At 55.9% G+C, this 19,422-nt stretch overlaps 6 protein-coding genes across 6 annotated transcripts; 3 read left to right on the forward strand and 3 right to left on the reverse strand.

The window, feature by feature from the left end:
- Positions 1–10: 10 nt before the first annotated feature.
- Positions 11–2,455, reverse strand: MAM_03080 (DNA repair protein Rad26; the record flags this gene model as incomplete). The annotated part of the gene is made up of 2 exons (XM_040821879.1): positions 11–1,261; positions 1,313–2,455. 2 exons carry the CDS (start codon positions 2,453–2,455, stop codon positions 11–13), a joined length of 2,394 nt encoding a protein of 797 aa, XP_040680448.1.
- A 1,219-nt stretch (positions 2,456–3,674) lies between these two features.
- MAM_03081 (phosphatidate cytidylyltransferase) lies at positions 3,675–5,427 on the forward strand (the record flags this gene model as incomplete). Its single annotated transcript, XM_040821880.1, has 5 exons — positions 3,675–3,833; positions 3,933–4,302; positions 4,455–4,801; positions 4,869–5,330; positions 5,392–5,427. 5 exons carry the CDS (start codon positions 3,675–3,677, stop codon positions 5,425–5,427), a joined length of 1,374 nt encoding a protein of 457 aa, XP_040680449.1.
- Positions 5,428–7,451: 2,024 nt separating this feature from the next.
- Positions 7,452–7,821, forward strand: MAM_03082 (uncharacterized protein; the record flags this gene model as incomplete). Its single annotated transcript, XM_040821881.1, has 2 exons — positions 7,452–7,488; positions 7,550–7,821. The coding sequence occupies 2 exons, from the start codon at positions 7,452–7,454 to the stop codon at positions 7,819–7,821; spliced, it is 309 nt and encodes a 102-aa protein (XP_040680450.1).
- Positions 7,822–8,979: 1,158 nt separating this feature from the next.
- On the forward strand, positions 8,980–9,921 carry MAM_03083 (TAM domain methyltransferase; the record flags this gene model as incomplete). Its single annotated transcript, XM_040821882.1, has 1 exon — positions 8,980–9,921. One exon carries the CDS (start codon positions 8,980–8,982, stop codon positions 9,919–9,921), a length of 942 nt encoding a protein of 313 aa, XP_040680451.1.
- Positions 9,922–10,959: 1,038 nt separating this feature from the next.
- Positions 10,960–14,879, reverse strand: MAM_03084 (DNA replication checkpoint mediator, MRC1 domain protein; the record flags this gene model as incomplete). Its single annotated transcript, XM_040821883.1, has 2 exons — positions 10,960–11,941; positions 12,007–14,879. 2 exons carry the CDS (start codon positions 14,877–14,879, stop codon positions 10,960–10,962), a joined length of 3,855 nt encoding a protein of 1,284 aa, XP_040680452.1.
- Positions 14,880–15,545: 666 nt separating this feature from the next.
- On the reverse strand, positions 15,546–17,213 carry MAM_03085 (myo-inositol-phosphate synthase; the record flags this gene model as incomplete). Its single annotated transcript, XM_040821884.1, has 2 exons — positions 15,546–15,843; positions 15,895–17,213. The coding sequence occupies 2 exons, from the start codon at positions 17,211–17,213 to the stop codon at positions 15,546–15,548; spliced, it is 1,617 nt and encodes a 538-aa protein (XP_040680453.1).
- Between the last annotated feature and the right edge of the window lie 2,209 nt (positions 17,214–19,422).

Here is a 19,422-nt window from a genome sequence, read left to right on the forward strand (position 1 = left end):
AACGCATCAACTAGGCCCCAAACGCCTCGCTCACAGTCTCCCCCTCGTCGGGCGTCACGGCCATCTCGAGCAACTCGTGAGCCGCCTCCACCACCTCCCCTTCTATCCCGGCCTCGATGACCAGGTCCTCCTCCGCAAACGCCAGGCGACCCAACGCCAGGAGGTAGCGCTGGCTGCCGCCGTGAGACGCCGACAGCTTCTGGCCGACGTCTACCACGTTCGCGGTCTCGGCACCCGTAATCAGTCTGTGCAGGAGGAGGACGCTCTGAGAAATCATGCGATACAGGTCCGCTGACGCCGTCGATTCGGGCAGCTTCAGCGATTCCTTGAGAGCGTCTGGAAGCGGCGGGAGGATACTCGGCGGAATCGGCTGGTCGTAGAGCTCGTCAATGGCGGCGCTTAGACACGCGACGAGCCGAGGAATGGCGTTCTCGTGAACAGCCAACTGCTGGGCTCCAAGGGGAGACAATGAAAAGGCTATCAGGGTCCGCAGTGCCGCCAGCCTGACCGACCGTCTCTGTTTCTGCGTCGTAGAGCCCCGAGGCTGCTCAGTCAGCTTGGCAGACACCCGCTCGATCATGGCCCTTGCGATGACGGGCGGCTCTGCCTCGGCGCTGACGGGTCCGATGGACGTCGGCAGCACCGACGTAGAAAGCAGCTCGAGCATCCCCGTCACATCGCCCGGCTTCTGCCTCGGCGTCAGGAGCAACAGGACCATGTCGAGGGACATCAACTTCCAGAAACCAACTGAAGTGTACGCGAAGCCACTCTCTGTTTCGGTAGGCGTCATTGAGCACGACAATGCCGACGTGTACAGGAGCCCCAGCAGCCGCTTGGTGTCAATGTGCTCCTCCAAAAACCCGTGCTCCGCGCTACGAGACAGACTGCTGTCGGGAAGCCGTCGTCTCAGGTCGGCCAGCGTCACAATGGTGGATTGCGCGACGGGCACCAGGCTGGGCACGATCAAAGGCGCCACGGACGACGTGTGAAGATCGAACGTGAAGGAGATGAGAGACGCGAGATATTTTACAGGTTCCCAAAACTGCTCCTCCACACAACGCGCCCAAAGGGACACGACATGTTCGGCAAAGTCAACAAGAAGCTGCATGGGGCGGTGTGGGTTTCCCATCAAGGGCAGCTTCTCAAAAATCATTGAGGCGAGCGAGGTGGCCGGATCAGAGGGGAACGTGAGCCGAGACAATGTGTCAAACGTGGGGGGCTGTCGGTGAAATGACCCGTGGTCTAGCACGAGCTGAAGAAACTACACGACACTGTCAGTTTCAAGCCTGGCGGTGACGACGTACAAGCCTACTTCAAACGGCGCCGCCGGGGCTGCCACCACAATCGGGGGCGAAAGCTTTGCTTCGTGCCTGCCGCCGCCATCCATCACAATGTCCTGGGTAGACGTTTCGAGGGCGGCCATGGGACTGTCCACGACTGGGCGCTTCCTTTTGCCCTTGCTGGGTGTCCGCTCACCGACGTTGGCGGCAACGGAACCGGCCTTGCCTCGTCCCTGACCCTTGGTCGGGCTTACGGCCATGTCCAGGCCATCAAAACCATCAGCAATCCCCCACGACTTGGCTGCTCGTTTCGGCGTCGAGTCGAGCACCCCTGCAGCGGTATTGTCCTTCCTCCTCGCCCGGTCATTAACCTCTCGTATATCTCGTTGCAAGAACTGCAGTTCAGTACTGGCGCTCTTCTCCGCCGCCACCGCTGCCTCGGCAATTCTGGCCTGCTTTTCCAGCTGCTCGGTATTGATCTTCTTGAGCCGTGCCACATGGGATTCATAATCGTGCCGCGCCTTGCTGGCGTTGGCGCGAATGATGGAAGCTTCGCCACGAGCCGAGTGGAGCTCGGATTCAAGTGCACGCACCCGCTGTTGAAGAGCGGACACAATGTCCCCGGACTTCCCAGCTTGCGGCGCCTGGGACTCGAAAAGGCGGTTTGGCGGCAGCGGCGGCCGGGCATGTTGACTGGCCTGTGTCGGAAGCCGTGGCTGGAACAGTTGGGAGCCGGACGGGGGAGCACGGGGCGGCCTGGCGTTTGGCGGATGGTGAAGAGATGCTGCGTCGGAAGCGAGCCGGGAAGGCGGGTCTACAGCCGGATTCCATCTTGGGTTTGGTAGAGGAGGTACCGGTCGACGCGTGGCCTGTGAGCCAGCATCTGCGGGTTGTTGGTGGTGATGCTCTCGTGGCTGCTGGCGTTGCATCTGCTGCAGGGAATTGTTGATGACTGGTCGACCAATGGGAGCACCGACATGGTCGATGACTTCGGTATTGTCCAAATCATCGTCTTCCTCCTCCCAGCCATAGTCAGAGAGCCTCTGTGGCGGATCCTGGGATGGTGGCGGCCTTATCTGGGCCTGGGTCAGCTGGATGGCATTTCGCTCGAGTTCTTGGAGGGCATTATCGGGGAGGTCATCGAAGCCGCCATCGGAAAACTCGTCGACGTCCATGGTCTGCAGGTGCTCGGCGGAGAGGCGGAGTCATTGCGTCGGTGAGCGACGCAATTTGGAAGCTTGGTGTGAAGGCGCAAAGTCGAGAATCGCCAACTGGTCGCGTAGTCACGTTTCTTGAAGCCCGAGCCCCGGGCGCCGCGCCGCCGAAAGTGGCTGAGGTCAGCCAAGTGTGGCTGGGGCTCGAATCAGGCAGGCCTAGGGTTGGGGTTCGTGATGCGGGGTCTTCTGCTTCGTCCGGCCCGCCGGCCCACGACTGTGCGCACGCGTTCAAGGGCACTTCCCAGGTTCTGACGTCAACTGGAACAGAAAGAACAGAAAGCGGCGCCCGGCGCAACTACGTACGTAAATCAACCAGGGGTTCGATATTTTCACACTTGAAGTGCGGGAAAATTTCAGAGGTGCCCCACTCTTAGTTACTAGCGTCAGCCGGAGACGAGTCGAAGTCGACCCCGAAGCCTAATAAGCCCAAGCCTAAGCCTACTCCGTCCTCGGTAGGCGCACCAGGCAGCAGCAGCGGGCCTAAAGTGCCAGCCCTCGGTCGGCGCAGTCAGCGACTCAGCTCAGCGTCAATTGATCCAATTGATCCCCAAGGTTCCACGTTCTGCCGCTCCGCATCGTCATCGACCCCGAACCCCGAGCCGGACCAAGATTTTCCACATTCAAATGTTCCCAGGCCGTCGTCCTCGAAACCACCCAACCCCGGCATCACGGACGACGAGTCTCGCTGTCCCCAAGTCCCAAGTTTACCTGCACATCTTGCTGGCCCGGCGGCTCTTTGGCAACGCCCGGCCTGGGCATCGTCCTCCTCCTCCTTCTTGCCCAACAAAGTTTCCAGCTCTGCGGTGCGAGCAAGCTTCGCCGCGGCCGAACGGCGCATCCCATCAATCCTCTCTGCCTTTTCCGCCCTCCGCTTTTGCCTCTCTCCTCAAGCCTCGAGTCCCTTGACCCTCCGGACGAGCTGCCACAACCCATCGCCGCGCAACAACCATCGCCACAAGACCTCACTCAGCCGTGCCTCCGTTGTCCCCTTTTCCTCTTTTTCGTTCCCTCTTTTTTTTTTATTGTATCTTATTTCTTCTCTTTTTGGCCCTTTCTTCGATCGGTGCTCAACGCAATCGACTGTATACAATCGGCAAGTGACAAACACCCGATACGATACGCCAGTTCCCTTCGCCTCGGACCCCGGTAATCGCTTCTGCTCGCGGAGCTTCAAACCATGGGCAGATCAAAGCGAGGGGTTAGGTTTCCCCACAACAACGGCCAGGCCAGCGGCTCCGAGGGTCGCCGTTCCAGCTTCAGCGATGCCAGTGAGGATGGGAGCGCTTCTCCCTCGCGGGCCAGAAGGGTCCAGGCACAACTCGCTCCCGTCCAAGAGGTTGGTGCCAACCCCAATGCCAGTGACAATACCTTTAGGGCTGCAAAACGCCAACAAAGTCCATCGACTGCATGCTGACCACCTGTGTGCCATTTCTAGAAACCTCCCACCCCCGAAGAAGAGTACCAGAAGAAAAAGGCCAACTTCATTACCCGAACCTTCTGGACGCTTTGCATGCTAGGCGCCTTCTTTACCGCCCTCTTCATGGGCCACATCTACATCATCATCGTCGTCACCATGGTCCAGATCGTTTCCTTCAAGGAAGTCATAGCCATTGCCAACGTTCCGAGCCGAGCCCGGTCCCTTCGATCTACCAAGAGCCTCAACTGGTACTGGTTAGCCACCACCATGTATTTCCTCTACGGCGAAAGCGTCATATACTACTTCAAGCACATTGTCCTGGTCGACAAGGTCCTGCTGCCCCTTGCCACCCACCATCGCTTCATTAGCTTTATCCTCTATGTTTTCGGTGAGTCGAGCCTCTCGTTTTGGCGTGGATAGTTTGTTCTTTAGTTGTTGTTTTTTTTTTGTTTCTTTTTTTTTTTTTGGCTTCTGGTGTTCGCTGGGAAAAGAACAGAAAAGAAATGAAAAGAAAAGAAAAAAGACTAACCGCCAGCGCAGGCTTCGTCTTCTTCGTTGCCTCACTTCAAGCCGGGCACTACAAGTTCCAATTTACCAACTTTGCATGGACGCACATGGCGCTGTACCTCATCGTTGTCCAGGCCCATTTCGTCATGAATAATGTCTTTGAGGGCATGATCTGGTTCTTCTTACCCGCCGCCCTCGTCATTACAAACGACATTTTTGCCTACATTTGCGGCATCGCCTTTGGCCGCACCCAGCTCATCAAATTGTCCCCCAAGAAGACCGTGGAGGGATTTGTTGGGGCTTGGATTGCCACTGTTCTGTTCGGCATGGTCCTCGTGAACCTGATGATCCGGTCCAAGTACTTCATCTGCCCGGTCAATGTAAGAAAGGCTGCAGTATCGTGGGGTCGATGGCGCCGTCGAGTTTTCTGCTAACAGTTATACGTAGGACCTTGGCGCCACCATTTTCACCGGCCTCCAATGCGACCCGAATCCCGTTTTCATACCTCGCACCTACCACATGCCCCGATTATTCTTCTTGCCGCCAAGCTTCGCGAATATCTCCTTCACGTTTGCTCCTATGCAGCTTCACGCGCTCGTCTTGGCGTCATTTGCCTCCCTCATCGCTCCGTTCGGAGGCTTCTTTGCTTCTGGGCTGAAGCGCAGCTTCAAGATCAAGGACTTTGGCGACTCGATTCCCGGACATGGCGGCATGACGGACCGCATGGACTGCCAGTTCATCATGGGATTCTTCGCGTACATGTACTACCACACCTTCATCGCGCTCTACAAGGTCAACGTCGGAACAGTTCTCGAGACTGCCATCACGAGCTTGAGCCCAGAAGAGCAAATCGAGCTGGTCAAGAGCATGTCGCGGTACCTGGGCAACCAGGGTGTCGTGTCCGAAAAGGTGAGCTTGTCAAGTTTGTGTGGCGTAAAGGAGAATGCAAGAGCTGACAGGTTGCACGCAGTTCCTTGAGTGCGTTGAGCGGACAATCAGCAGCTGAACGAACTGTATCTCTTTTTTTTTTTTTCAGTTGATTTTTTTTTCTCTTGTCTTGTACCCTCCGGTCGAGGCGATTTTTATGTATGCTCCCTTCGTCTTGTCCCTGTTTCTTGTCGTACAACAAATTCATCTCTCGCAAAAGCAATCGGGTGCCCTTTTTTTTTTTTTTTGAAAGAACACGAAAAATTTCCCTTCTCTCAGCGGGCCATGTGAGACGGTGATTACAAGGCACGTGGCGTGGACATGGGGCTAAGTCATGGGGCTGTCTGGTTCTTTCATCAGCCCCGGGAAACAAGTCGGAGAGGCAGGGGCTGCAACATGGGTATAATGGATCTCGAATATTGGATGGATTGGCCGGGATGGGATGGGATGATGTACGGCGGAGTATCAAGATCCATAGCTTGTGTGTATGTAGGATTCTCGGAACCGGAATCATGACGAAGGTTATTGTGTATATTTGGGTGGTATATGCGAGAGTACGGAATGTGAGGTGCAGAAACCCAAGTCGGCGAGCCCGGCGTCGCAGTCATGGAGATTCCGAGAGCAGCGGCGTGCTCGTCTTGGATATTACAGGGTCGGAATCTAGAGACTGTTTTTTCCGGACGCTGTCCAGGCCTACGTATAGTATCGAGTGCTCCGTAGTACTGCGTACTACCCCGTGCTTCAGTGCTCAGTCTAGGTAGCGGTTCAACATGGCAGGTCATCAAGCCTGCGACACAAACAGCAAGGAGCTGTCTGCCTTTAATTTCAAGCCGGGCTCAAAGTGACTTGTCCCACTCGGAAGGGCGGCCGGCTATCGGTGGCCAAGCCAGCCGGTCTTGCAGATGTGCGGCAACAATCCAATCGTTGATTACCGTGGAGGGCCACGAATTGTGCCGCGTGTGATAAAAAAAGTGTGTGTGTACTCCGTACGGAGCACATATGTATGCATACATACCTGGGGGCTCTTGATCGTGGCGTTACGCGTATGTGGTTGGTTGGGCATTTCGCTATAGGGCAATTTACCGATGCAATATAACAGCGCCATTCCCGCAAAGTGGTGGACCGGATGGACCACAACAGCGTGAGACGGTGTAGGCAAAAGGCAAGCGAAGCAGAATCGGCGCAAATGACATGACATTGCACGGCATGCCGAGGACGGGAGCCACGGAACAAGCATTTCTGACATGAGAGGATGTACCAAGTGCCATCCCACCCAGGTCCACATATGCTTCTGGAACGAGACGGGTCAACGAGCGCTCCGTAGCATCGGGCAAGATGGTGACATTGATACCAAGTCGTACTCCGTACCTGCTGTCCTGATGTACGTAATGTGTGCCCCGGATGAGTAACACTTCTACCCGGGTAGTACACGCACCAGGAGATGCTCCGCAGAGGGCTTTCGACGTAGGGAATCAAGCCTGGTCATCATCCCTGCTCGTCGTCGCGTGGCACGTCGGAGCGGAGCTGGGCGACGTGACGGGTGGCTTGCGGAAAGTTGGCCGACTTTTCCAAGAGTCGCGGACTCGCGGCTGTGAGCATCGAGGTGGTTGCTGCGTCGGGGGCTTTTACCACAAGAGGAAGAGTATTGCTGACATGGACATGTGGCGGGCAAAGCTGGCCGAAGGAGAGGAGGGTGTTGGCCTTTGTTGGTTGGTTGTGACTTGTTGTCAAGAGTCGAGTGTGTGGACATGCGTGTGTGTGTGTGTGTGCGTGCGTGCGTGCGTGCGTGCGTTGTGAGAGCTTGTTGCTTGTGGGTGACCTGTGACTTGTCAGTGTGTGCGTGTATGAATGTGGCCTGATTTGTAAGGTGTTGCGAGCGAGGGAAGGGAGGCAGGGAGGGAAGGAGGGAGGGAAGGAGGGAGAAAAGGGAAGGAAAGATTGAACGGAGTTGCCAATGGGCTCGTGAGCCGCGACGGTAATGATCATAGCATCGACCGTGTATGAAGCAGTCATGGATGGACGGAATTCGTCTGTCGCCTTGCATGGTTCAAGCTTCAGTCAGGGTGGGCTGGTGAGCATGGGCTTTGCCAATTCACCCCGACCATGTCCATTCCGATGTGGATTGATGGCATGGTACTCCGTATGTACTATGAACTATGAACATGGTATGGGACCTCGGTCTATTAACACGTCCAATTCAGGCCACACGACACGACGAGGCCACGACAGCAAGGCTGCACAACACGACGCCGCAGGCTTAGGTCTTTTGGTCTTGACTCTGGTTGACGAAGACGACGACGACGACGACAATACCGCTACTATCATCACGGCGACACACCACGCTTACCCTGGTCTGCAAAGGGCTCGGTGCTCACCATGCATCACAGCCTGGCGCCACGATCCTGGCATGCCCATGCGCGTACTCACGTTCACGCTCATGTTCATGCTTATGCAGACAGACAGAGTGACGTGATGCTCGTCTGGACACTTGTGAGAGCATAAACGAACCGTGGTGGTCGCCCGTTTCACTTTTAATCTCGTCTCTCGTCGCCCGTCGCCGCCGACGCACATGCACGTCTGCGAGTCTGTCTGCTCATCACACACGCACGCGCACGCGCACGCGCACGCGCACGCACGCACGCTTATTCTTCTTCTTATTAGTTCTACTATTACTGCTATTATTGTTCGCTCTCCAACATTCGCACTCACGCTCACACTCAGAGACCCGTTTTCGTTGCGTTGGCTGCGACTCTGCAAAGAACCACATTCCCTAGCAGACGGTACTTTGTATTCTGGCCAAGAATTGGTGATTTCAAATTTCATCAAGAGGGCTCCGTAATCCTGATCCTAGCCGCTCATCCCGTTCGGCTGGGCTGAGTAGCACGGCAAGGTTCTCGCGGCTTGTCAGTCGGTGTCTGTCTGATCCGTCGTTGGATGGCGCTTAAATGGTTATTATGCTTTTCTCGGCGTGCCGACGGCGACAACAATACCGTTGACCTTTCAATTCTGTTGCATCCAAAACTGCTCTGCACTCGGTACAATATTAATCAGGGTTGGCAACTGAACGTCGAAGCGACGCGCGACGCTGTCCTGTTCTCGTCCGCCACCCCCTTCTCCGCGTTTTGGTAGCAGTTCCTCTCAAATCCATCTCGTTATTCGCATGCTAGATCCTTTCTCCTTTCTCTCTTTTTCTTCCCCATCTCCTTCCTTCTTCACTTCTGGGGTTGGGCGGTCCTTCATCTCAGGAAGTGACCAGCGTGCACCACTTGCTCATTCACCCGGTTGTCACATCGGCCACATTTCGCCTCGGGAAGCCCGGACATGTTCGTGCTCGTAATATCCCATTATTCCGACCACTGTCACTTAACCATCCGCCATCCTTACTCCTTGTCTTGGGAAAAGCAACAAAAGGCTCTACACTAGGGCCACCAAGATCTGGGGTCAATGCACGAGACGCTGCGCACCCGAGACATACAAGGGAAATTCGCACACGGCGCCATTCTACAAAGAACATTAAGGACAAACGAATTTCCTTCTGGCCCTGGGTTGAAAGACTTGTCTCGGGCCCGGCCTGGGATCGCCGGGGAACCGTCTTACATACCATCACCTCACCACCCCCCAGTCCATCATCATGAATGACGACGATTCTACCTTTGGAGAGGCCTCTCCGAGCGCGAGCACTTCTATACGGAGCTCCATTACGAGGTACGAGTGGAGACACGGCCGTCGATACCACGCCTACCAATCTGGCGCGTACCCGTTTCCGAACGATGAGCGTGAACAAGATCGTCTGGACATGCTACACCACGCCGTGACACGACTGCTCGACGACCGGCTATTCCTGGCGCCCATTCAGCCCAATGGCATGAGAATCCTGGACATCGGCACAGGGACAGGGCTGTGGCCCATCCAAATGGGCGATTCATACCCCGGAGCGAGCATAACGGGCAACGACCTCAGTCCCATCCAGCCCACCTGGGTCCCCGCCAACGTCAACTTCCTCGTGGACGATGTCGAGCTGGACTGGGTCGAGACCAGCGCATACGACTACATTCACTGCCGGTACATGTCTGCCTCGATCAAGGACTGGCCGCGACTCATTCGCCAAATCCACAGCGCCTTGAAGCCCGGTGGCTGGGTGGAGTTTCAAGAATTCTCAACGGCTTTCACCTCCGACGACGGCCCAATGAGCATAGACTATCCTTGCCACGCATTCACGCAACTCGGCCTCACGTTGAATGAAGCGTGCAATAAGACGGGCAGAATGCTAGATCCAACGCCCTACCTGAAACGGTGGAGCACTGAAGAGGGATTCAAGACGATTGAGCAGCACAACTTCAAAGTGCCCATTGGCAATTGGCCCAAGGACCAGCGGAGCAAAGAAGTCGGCACTTTGATGGGCATCAACCTATCCGATGGCGTAGACGGCATGACGGCCGTCTTGGTCAGGGATGTGCTGGGTTGGTCAGGGGAAGAAGTAGAGGTCCTCAATGCCAGAGTGAGGAGCGCGACGCGCAGAGATCCAAAGGTCATGGCTGGCTATGTCGTTGTCTTGGCGCAAAAGGCTAAATGACCAGGGCGGCGGTTGTGAGACGGTGATGTTGTGTGTTTTGTTTCTGCTCTTTCTCTCTCTGTCTTTTTTTTTATCTTGCTTTCTTTCTTGTTTCTTTTTCCATTTCCTTTAAAGCGTGGCGTTTCTAGCATAGCGACTTGGTTCGAATTCGTGGTTTTGGCCGGTAAACTTATGAGCATCGGAGGGCATGGGAAAGGGGCGCAATGTTTGATTTCCTGAATGGCCGAGGCCCCTGGATCAGTCCAAGCGGCCTGTCCCGATGCAAAATGGGTGATGAGGAGGCGGTAGGGGATGACGGTGCTCGAGCTCCATACCCAGGGTCATGGCAATGGGCACTGATCCGAGAGGTTGGGAGATGCTTTTGAGCTCTGAACCAGACTACTCCTGTAGCAGGCAGGCGTCGACAGGTAGCTGGGGCTTGCGCGAGGGATCGTCGCGACCTTTGTAGCTGGACCTAACAGGTCGCGACATAACTACAATACAAGTGGGCACGGCACGATGGCCGCCAGGCGGTCGAACGAGTAACTAGATGGAACGGCTGTCATGCCCGTCATTACTGAGAGAAATGGGTGTCGGTTTCACGGCGCCGTGTTTATCGAGTGCGCTGCTCGCCATGTTCAGCCCTCCGGAGTGAGTGACGTGATGACTGCAAGGCACCTCTTTCCAACCACTGACTCCGCATCATGGGGCGAAGCAAACTCGCAGTCGGCGCCAACGGGTATTCCCTGCCCAGTCACAGTCAGATCTTAGCAGACAGGGAGCCACGGGGACAGCGGACCAGGGAGCCCAGGGCCAGCGATAATAGGTGGCGTTATTGCAGATATATAGGTGCCGAATAACACTTCCAGTATAATCATGTGCCGATGTCAAAGCCGCAAAGCCGGTCGGGAAATAAGGGAAAAAAAAAAAAAAAAAAAAATGCCGAACCCAAAAATCAAGTAGATGACTCGGTCCTCCGCACCCTCGAACGCCCGAAAATCGACGATCCCACGCCGGGAAGAAAAGAAAGAAGAGGAAAAAAAAGGGGACAGACGAAGGCTACTCGAACGTGCCCTTGCCCAAGATGCCGCCGACCATGCCGAGCCGGCCCCTGGCGCCCTCGACGCGCCTCTCCTGCCTCCGCCTCTCGGTCTCCTGCACCCTGGCGCTGTGCTCCGTCCGCCTGGCGAATCCGCCGATGCCGCTCTTCTTGCCGGCGGCCTTCTTGATCTTGGCGTCGTCGCCGAACCCTGCCCCGCCGCTCGGGGCCGAACCGCCCGCGGACCCGGACACGAGGGTCGAGTTTGTGGTGGCTCGTCTGAGCAGCGCCGGGACCTTGAAGGACGACCGTGTCTGCGTGGTGAAGGCCATGCGGACGGTGGAGCCAGCACACGAGAGGGTGCGCTTGAGAGCGATTCGATCTACGACGGGTTGGTCCTCCTTGTCGCCGCGTGATGAGTCGCCGTCGTCGTCTTGTCCTTCTTCTTCTTCTTCGCCGTCGGAGCCGACTTCTGTGGCGGGAACCATGGATCCGTGTGGCTCCTCGAGGAGGTTGGAGAGCGTCTCCCGCACGTCACCAATGTTGGAGGGCCTCTTGGCATTCTTTGTCCTGCGCATGCGTGCGGGTGCCCGGGTGTTGTTTGCCGTCGGAGAGGGCGGCTGTTGCTGCACGGGCTGGCTGTCGGGGATGACGGTAGCAGGACGCCGCGCTTGCTCTTGGGTCTCGTTGTGCGATTCAGAATCCGGCGTGTCAGGGGCGTCCAGCAGGTCCATCTCGTCGTCGCTGCCGCGGTCCTCCATGCTTCTCAGAAACGCTTGGTTCCCGGGGTTTTCGGCAATCTTCTTGACCCGCTCGTCTGCAAAGAGCGCCTTTTGCATCTTGGCGAACTGTCGGCGCTTCATGCGCCTGCGAGCCTCGCCGTCCGAGTCCGAGTCGGAGAGGTCAAAGTCCCCGCCGCGGCGTTTGCGCCGGAGCATGCCCGTGGTGATGTCCCTGAAGAGCTTTTCGACTTGTTGCTCGTCGTTGGCTCGTTCGCGATCACTAGACCAGAGTTAGCTTTCCGTTTTTTCTGCCGGCGCTTTACGGGGACGGACGATGAGACTTACGCATAAAACGCGGCTAGCTTTCGCTCGTCGTTGTCGTTGCCGGCCGCGTCGTCAATCATCTCCGCCACTGAGCCGTCGGAATCATGGTCGCTGTCCTCGCCGTCCACACCACCCAGACCAGCGTATTCATCCTCGGATTCTTCGGCCTGCTCCTCGACCATTTCTTTGGCCTTGCTCTTCCTACGGTCGAAATCTTCGGCGACGCGAAGTCTCTTCTCTTTCCTGGCTGCGTCGCGCATGGCCTGGAAGGCGTTGCCTTGAGCGCCGGGTGTCCTGGGCTCACTGGTTTCGGGGATGGCAGTCTCCGCGACCGACATGTCCATTCGTCGCCGGAGCCGGCCTCTGCGAACTATCGGTGACTCCTGGGCCGTGTCCTCGTTCTGCTTCTCAACCATCACGGTATCAACCGTTGAGAAGGGAGGCTCAATGAATCTATCTCGGAGGGGGCTGAGCTGTTGCAAGCCCGCGTCCTGGGATAGCTCCAGCATCTCAGACGTCTGTGTCTGCATCCCGTCGGCGATGAGCGTCCCGAGACCATGCATCTGAGATTGTGAAAGGTTGAGCTGCACCCCCTGAGTCTCCTCTTGTTGAGAATCGACAGTCGTCTCTTCTGCCGGCTCGTCCATCGTGGCAGAAAAGTTGGAGTCAGGGAAGTGGTCGAAATCCGGCATCATGGACTGCGTTGGTCCGCCCTCAGAATAGCTCACTTGACTGTCCATGGTGCCGGCAAATATTTGTGTGAGTCCCAAGCCAGCGGGCCCCTGAACGGGCAGTCCAGGAATAAATGTCTTTCTGGCAGATCGCAGAACTGAACCAGGAGCGAAGGGAGATATGGTGCCCGCACCCGCAGGCGTCATCTGAGTAGTAGTAACCTTTACGGGTTTGGGTGTAGCCTCCACTTCGCTTTCGTCATCCGAAAGCACTGTGGCCATGTTTCGTGCTCTTCGCTGTCTCGGGCCTGGTTGCTCCATCTCGTCCGCGCCGTCCTCGCTTTGAACAGAAGTCTCGGCCTCGGATACGGAAGAGTCGGCTTCCTCGTCAAAGAGAGGATTTGCGGCTCTTTCGACTTCTTCTGCATTGTCGGCCTCGGCCTCGTCCTCATCCTCATCCTCGGAACCGGAGATTTCCACCTCGGACGCCTCCGCGTCCACCCCCTGCGCCGCAACCTGGTTCTCTTCGTCGTCACTGTCATCCCAAGCCAGAGGATCGACTTGGCCATTCTTCTTTTGTTGTCGCTTGGCCTCGCCTCTCTCCTCCTCCATTATCTTCTGGGCCTCTTGTCTGGCCTTGGCCACAATGTCCTCGACCTCTTGCTCTTGTCTTTCCCGCTCTTCAGCGGTCTGGATAATGATTCCTTGTCCCTTGAGAATCTCCAAGCGGCGATCACGCTCCAGTTTGGCCTGTTGGCGGGCTTTAAGTTGCAAATAAGCCTGAAGCTCACCAGGCGACATCTTGGACTGGTCTTTCCTGCCGCGACTCTCCTTGCCAGGAGACTTCACTTGTGCTAGAGCACGGAAAATCTGTAACGATTGTGCCTCGCCTGACTTTTTGGAAGGAATGTTTGCAAATAGTGCATCAATCTTGTCTTTGGCCGAAGTCGTGATCTGAAGATCGCCATCCGCATCGATTACAGCCGCATTCATGGGCGCAACAGGCAGTCGAACGCGAACTCTTCGCTTTGGTTTTGACTGTTGACCGGCCTCCACACTTGCCGGTATGAGGCTGATTTCCCTGTCGACTCTTCCTTGAGCTGCAGCCTCCATGCCTTCTTTTGGAACAGCAGCATTCTCATTAACAAGCTGATCATGCTGCTTATCTAGGGGGGGGGAACTAGGAGGTGTAAAGGCTTCTCCCATCTCGACATCGGACTGCGGCGTCGTGGGTCGGCTAGAGCTGTTGGCACCAGGTAGTCTGACTTCAGACCAGCCAACAGGCTTGTAACTGAACCGCTCAAAAAGGCTGGCTTTGGAGATCTTCTTCCTTGTCTTGGCATCGTGAGCAAGCTGCATACTTCTGGCCATCCGCTGCGTCTCCCTGTTCATTTCCTCAATCGCCTTCCTGCTCGCTTTCCTCGACGGGCGAGCTTCTTGGGTAAGTCGTCTGCCGCCTTCATCGTCAGTGATGCCGTCGACATCTTCATCTGAAACGAGCTGCTCCAGCTCGGACGCAAGATGCTCTTGCTGGGCTCGCCGTTCAGCCCTGACAGCCTCCTCAGCCGCTTCGCGCGCAAGGCGTTCTTGTCTCTTTCGCTCGACAAGCGCCTTGAACCGCTCTGATTTCAACGGTGGCAAATCATTGTCTGAGTCATCCCCCGCGGCAGCGCTCTTGGCTGGAGAAGGACGCATCGGGGACGAGACAAAGAGTCCAGGGCTGTTGGGTCTGGGCGCTGTTTCCGCAGCGTCAGCATCAGATTCATCGTCGACGGGAGCCCGACGCGTCAACCGCCTAGGGGCAGTGGGAAGGTCGTCGTCTTCGTCATCGCCGGTGGCCGAATTCCCCTGTTTCTCGGCCTCCTCGCGTTGCAGCATCCTCCTCACGCGGTCTCTTGCCGACTCTGCGGTCGCAGGGCTCCGAGAAGCGCTCTCTGTGGCTGCCGCACCACCACCCTGCATCCTGGACGCGAGCTTGCCCCTCGGTCGGATTGCAACGTCTGACTCGTCAGACTCGTCGTCCTGAGCCCGTCGAGGACTGCTGCACATCTTGCGAGGTAGTTGAGAAATTAGTGATGATTTTGGTTTCTTGTTGCCTGTCTGCGACTCCTCGTCGTCGCTGCTCTCTACCGTTGCCAGCAGGGCTCTTATCTTGGACCGCGGTGTCAATGGGCCCGGCGAGCCAACGCGCGATGCGGGAGAGGAAGCTCGTGGGACCGCCATTGGATGATCAACGCCCGAAAATGTTGGGCCGCTTGGTGTTGGAGAAACTGTGCCCGATCATGGAAAATGAAGAAAGACAAGATATGAAATGAGTAAGGGCGTATGACGGAAATTGTGAATTCTGGTCAAAGCTGGAGAGTAGACAGACGACGTGCTCAAGCGGCTGCCCTGTTTAAACGCATGCAAGTGGGGAGCTCGCGGACGCGCGACGCGATGTTGGCGGGCGCGCCGTCGCGGGCCACCCACCCCGCGTCATAATCGGGCCAACCAACCTCCTTGCCCAACCACGAGATGGGGTGCACACGCTGCTCACTACGTAACTTACTCCCTACTCCGTACTGCTTGATATTCCGCATGGCCTACTCCGTACTCCGTACTCCATACGGAGGACTCCATAGCTGTCACGGCCGTCGTCACGGCAGACAGTGTGTCCCAACGCCTCAGTCGCTGGCAAGTCACTTCACGTCATATGGAAGAACCTGTCTTTTCGCAGAGACGCATTATTTTCATTCAAGCAACTCGGAGCAGATGCCTGCCGTCTCTACCTATTTTTTTAATACTAATTCGTTTTAACCTTTTTTTTTGTATTTTACGCCTTTTTCTCTCCCAACGACCGCGACACAGACTGCATCGTCTGTCTAGGCTTCCTATTCATGTGTTCCCCCATTAGAACAGCTTGTGCTCGAGAGTCATGTCGGACTCAGGCTGCAGCCCAACACAGGCACGGAAGATGTTGGTCAGGGCGGCGCGCTGCTTAGCAAGGGCGTTGACAACAGGAGTGCCGGGAGGGGTCAACGGTGCCTTGAGCATGTAGCTGAGAACGCTGAGAACACTGTGAAAGTTCTTGTAACCCTCTTGCGAGGTAGAATCCTTCCACTGGATACGGGTCATCATCTCAGCAATGATGACAAGATCAATGATGAGGGGAGAGGCGAGCAGGGAGTCTTCGCAAATGTTAAACAGGCTGCCAGTCATGTTAGCTCTCAGTTCCCTCAATGGCATTCGTGTTACTCACGAAATAGTCTGATGACCGCCGAGGAAGATCTCGGCGTAGTATTCGTCAAGAGCCCGTTTGTTGTCCGCAACAGCGGGCATGTACTTGATGACTACGCAGTGATCAGGGTGCTCTCCCTTCTTGTACAGTACGGTGTTGGCCTCAACCATGTCGTCAACAACGTTGGACTTGGAAATCTCCTTGGAGCGAAACTGCTTGTGGGAGCTCAGGTTCTTGCCATCGTTGTTGCCAAGGTGGTTGTAGCTGGCAATCGAAGTCAGCTTGATGCCAGCGTTGATGAGGAAGTCGACGAGGGCAGACTTCATCTTGGTCTGACCAGACTTGAAATCATCACCGCCAATGAAGGCATTGTGCTTCTCAGCCAGCTGGATGGCGCCAGGCACAAAGGTGTTCTGAGGAGAGCCGTTGATGAAGGGAGTTCCCTCAAGGATGCAGGCGACCGCAAAGACCGTGGAGGGAGACACTTCCTCGTGGCCCTGCTCAATGGATCTGAGGAGATTGTCGGCAGTGTCGTTTACCCCAGGAATGATGTCGGCGTATCGCTCCGTGTTGGCAGTCCACATGACAATGACCTTGTCGAGGTTATTCTTGGCCTTGAAGTCACGGATATCCTGGCGGAGCTTCTCAACATGGGCGTTGCAGGCCTTGGTGCCTTGAAGAACATTGTCGGCGCGGTCTTCCTGGTTGGCAGCGATGAAGTCGGGATAGTAGACGGAAGGGAGGGGGACCATTTCGTTCATCTCCTTCTTGACAAGAGACTTCAACGTGGGCTCAAGGACCTGGGCGCGGTCCATGGCTTGAGCCAGGTTCATCTTGCTTATGTCCCAGCCGCCAATAACAAGGTCATTTGGGTGGATCATGGGCAGCACATTGTGGAAGGGGATGTTGATGTCAGCATTGGTCTTGGCGTCAGAACCGAGCTTCATGGTGGAAGCCATGACAACAGAACCGTAGTAGTTGGCCTCGCGGGGGCCCTCCTTGGTCTCCCAGACGAGATTGCGGCGGTTGGCGAGAATGCCAGCGGTGACGGTGGTGCCGTTGTTGCCGCCCCAGCCAACCAACATCATGCCCACCTTGGGAACCTTGCGGTCGACCTTGAAGTCATAATGAGTCTCCTTGGGGGTAGCAACAAGGCCCCCATTGGCGTCGGTCTCGACGCTGGTAGTACGGTATATGTACTTGGACTTGATCTCGGCGTCAGTATAGGCAACATTTGGCGAGTTGACGACGAAAGTGGTGGCGGGAGAGGAAGCAGCGGTGCCGTTGGAGCGAAGCGCCCCGTTCGTGGAGCCCGTAGGAACTTGCGCGTGAGGGGCCATGTTGACAAGTAGTATTGGCGCGCAAAAGTAGATGGCTTATAAGACAGGAAAATTCGGTTGCTTGGATCTCAAATTTCTGCCTTTACTGGGTGTGGACTGAGTCCGATGCTCCTCCGGAATCGGCTGAGCAACGGGCTCCTGCGAACGGGTGGTGAATCCTGTTTGGAAAGGTCAGCACGGAGGTCTATGTAGGCTGCATACATGGGTGTAGGACTTCGGTCGACTTACGAGTTAAGGAGATTGGAAAACGTCTTGACGACTGGTGATCGAGGTTCGATGCCTCGATCTGCAGAATTTTGAGTAGTTTGGTTGGTGGGGTGTTTTTGGTTTTCCTCTTTCTCTCGTAGCTCAAAAGGCACTGGGGGTGTGAAGCACGCGAAGATTTCAGTGAGGACAGAAAGATCGGGCAAGCGGTGGAATTGGATTGGCCTTTGGAGGTGAAGCGGGATGCAATTGATGTGGTTGAAGAGGGAAAGAAAAGGAGACGGGAGGCGGGAGGCGGGAAGCGGGAGGCAGAGCAAGATGTGGAGCTGATGTGATGAATTGACACACGTGAGGACGCAGAACTGGACGGCGGTGAGGGGCCCGAACATGCATGTGTGATTCAACTGTTGGGTCCTGGAGCGCGGAACTGCCTTTTCGATGAGATGGCTAGGCACACGCACCCGTCATTGGACCATGCGGAGGTGAGAGGCGTCATGAGTCAGCGACAAGCGACCAACGACAAGTCATCGCTTCAATGTTGGTGAGCCACAGGCCAGGCACAGCCAAGTCCTCTAGACAATTGCGAGGAACGAAGTACCTGCCTGTGTGCTTGAGCGCTCACCGCCCACCGCCCACCGCCCAAGTCACTTTACCGTATTCGATTTCATTTGATGGCGATGCCTTTCTGCTTCAACGATGCATCCCCAATATCGAGCCGGTGCATGCGGCTTTTGTTTTCACGTGGTAGTCAAGTGAATGCTACCGATACATGTCGATAAAAGTCGAGTATTGTGGGAAACGCCAAGTCGTCGTCAACCTATCGCTCTCCCCGCGTATCCCGCCCTCTCTTGCGATTTGCCGTGACGAGGTAATTGCAGGACTGCAAAGGCCGGAGGCTGCATATATTTATTACTCCAGTATTGCGGAGCGTGTACTCCGCACAGTACCTCATCGCCAGTGAACTACGCATCATGTCAACGGTGGCATGTTACGGAGTGATTGGATTTCAACCTTGTCAGGAAACGGACGGCCGGTGAGGGCAGTCAACAGGTCGAGGTCATTTTGCTTAGAACAACAGAGGACTCGAGCCACCCTACTACACTTTGCGCGGTGTGTAATAGTCTGGCCTGGCAACCCGTGCCGTTGTCAAAGATAGCAACATGTGCGGTACTGTTTCGCCTGGATTGCTATCAGCGTCGTGATGTGCCGCTTTTTGTCGTCGCCCTCGGGCCATTGCGCTGTCGGGGAGTGACGTCCGATAGGATGCGGTATTCTAGACCGCTCTAGGGTAGCCAAAAACAAAAACCCAAAAAAACTAAAAAAACTCAACTCCCTGCCCCCACGGAAGACGAGGCTAGTACCATGTACGTACTAACAATAAGCAGCCGGTCGATCGGATTGGCACCGGGACGATGGGAACGAGGATTTCCGGTCCTAGGGTCCCCTCCATCATCCATACTCGCTTATTGCTAGTTCAGCGGAAGCACACGAGATTAAATCTTCAAGTGTGACACTACTACTAGTACTACTACCACGACGTAGCAATCATCGGCCTCTGTTGGCTACCAGGGCCTGGCGGTCCAGGCCTGTGAAATCATGGAGAACTTGACTTTGATATCTGTTATGCGTGAGCCTCAACCGCCTGACGCCTAGGCCTCTTCTGTGCCGCAACCCTTCATGGACACTTGGCTCCGAAAAAAGGATGGTACACATATATCACGGGGCCTTTTATTCATTCCCCCTTTAGCTTGTGTGGACCTACTCGGTGCCGACGTCGAGGCAAGAGGGCTTCAGGCCAAGATGATGATTACTCGTAGTCATGACGGGGCTAGGACCGCCGGTATCAATTATCCAGGTACCCAGGCATGGATTTGATCGCGTACCATTACCAGTATCTTGGCGAGCCATGACCTGGGTGGCCATATCAGTGACGGTACTGACGGTGTGATCGTCATCAATTCCGAGCCGCAACCGAAGTGGCGGGCTAAGAATTATTATAATGAAC

This window comes from Metarhizium album (assembly GCF_000804445.1).
Source record: "Metarhizium album ARSEF 1941 chromosome Unknown scaffold_5, whole genome shotgun sequence".
NCBI lineage: Eukaryota > Fungi > Ascomycota > Sordariomycetes > Hypocreales > Clavicipitaceae > Metarhizium > Metarhizium album.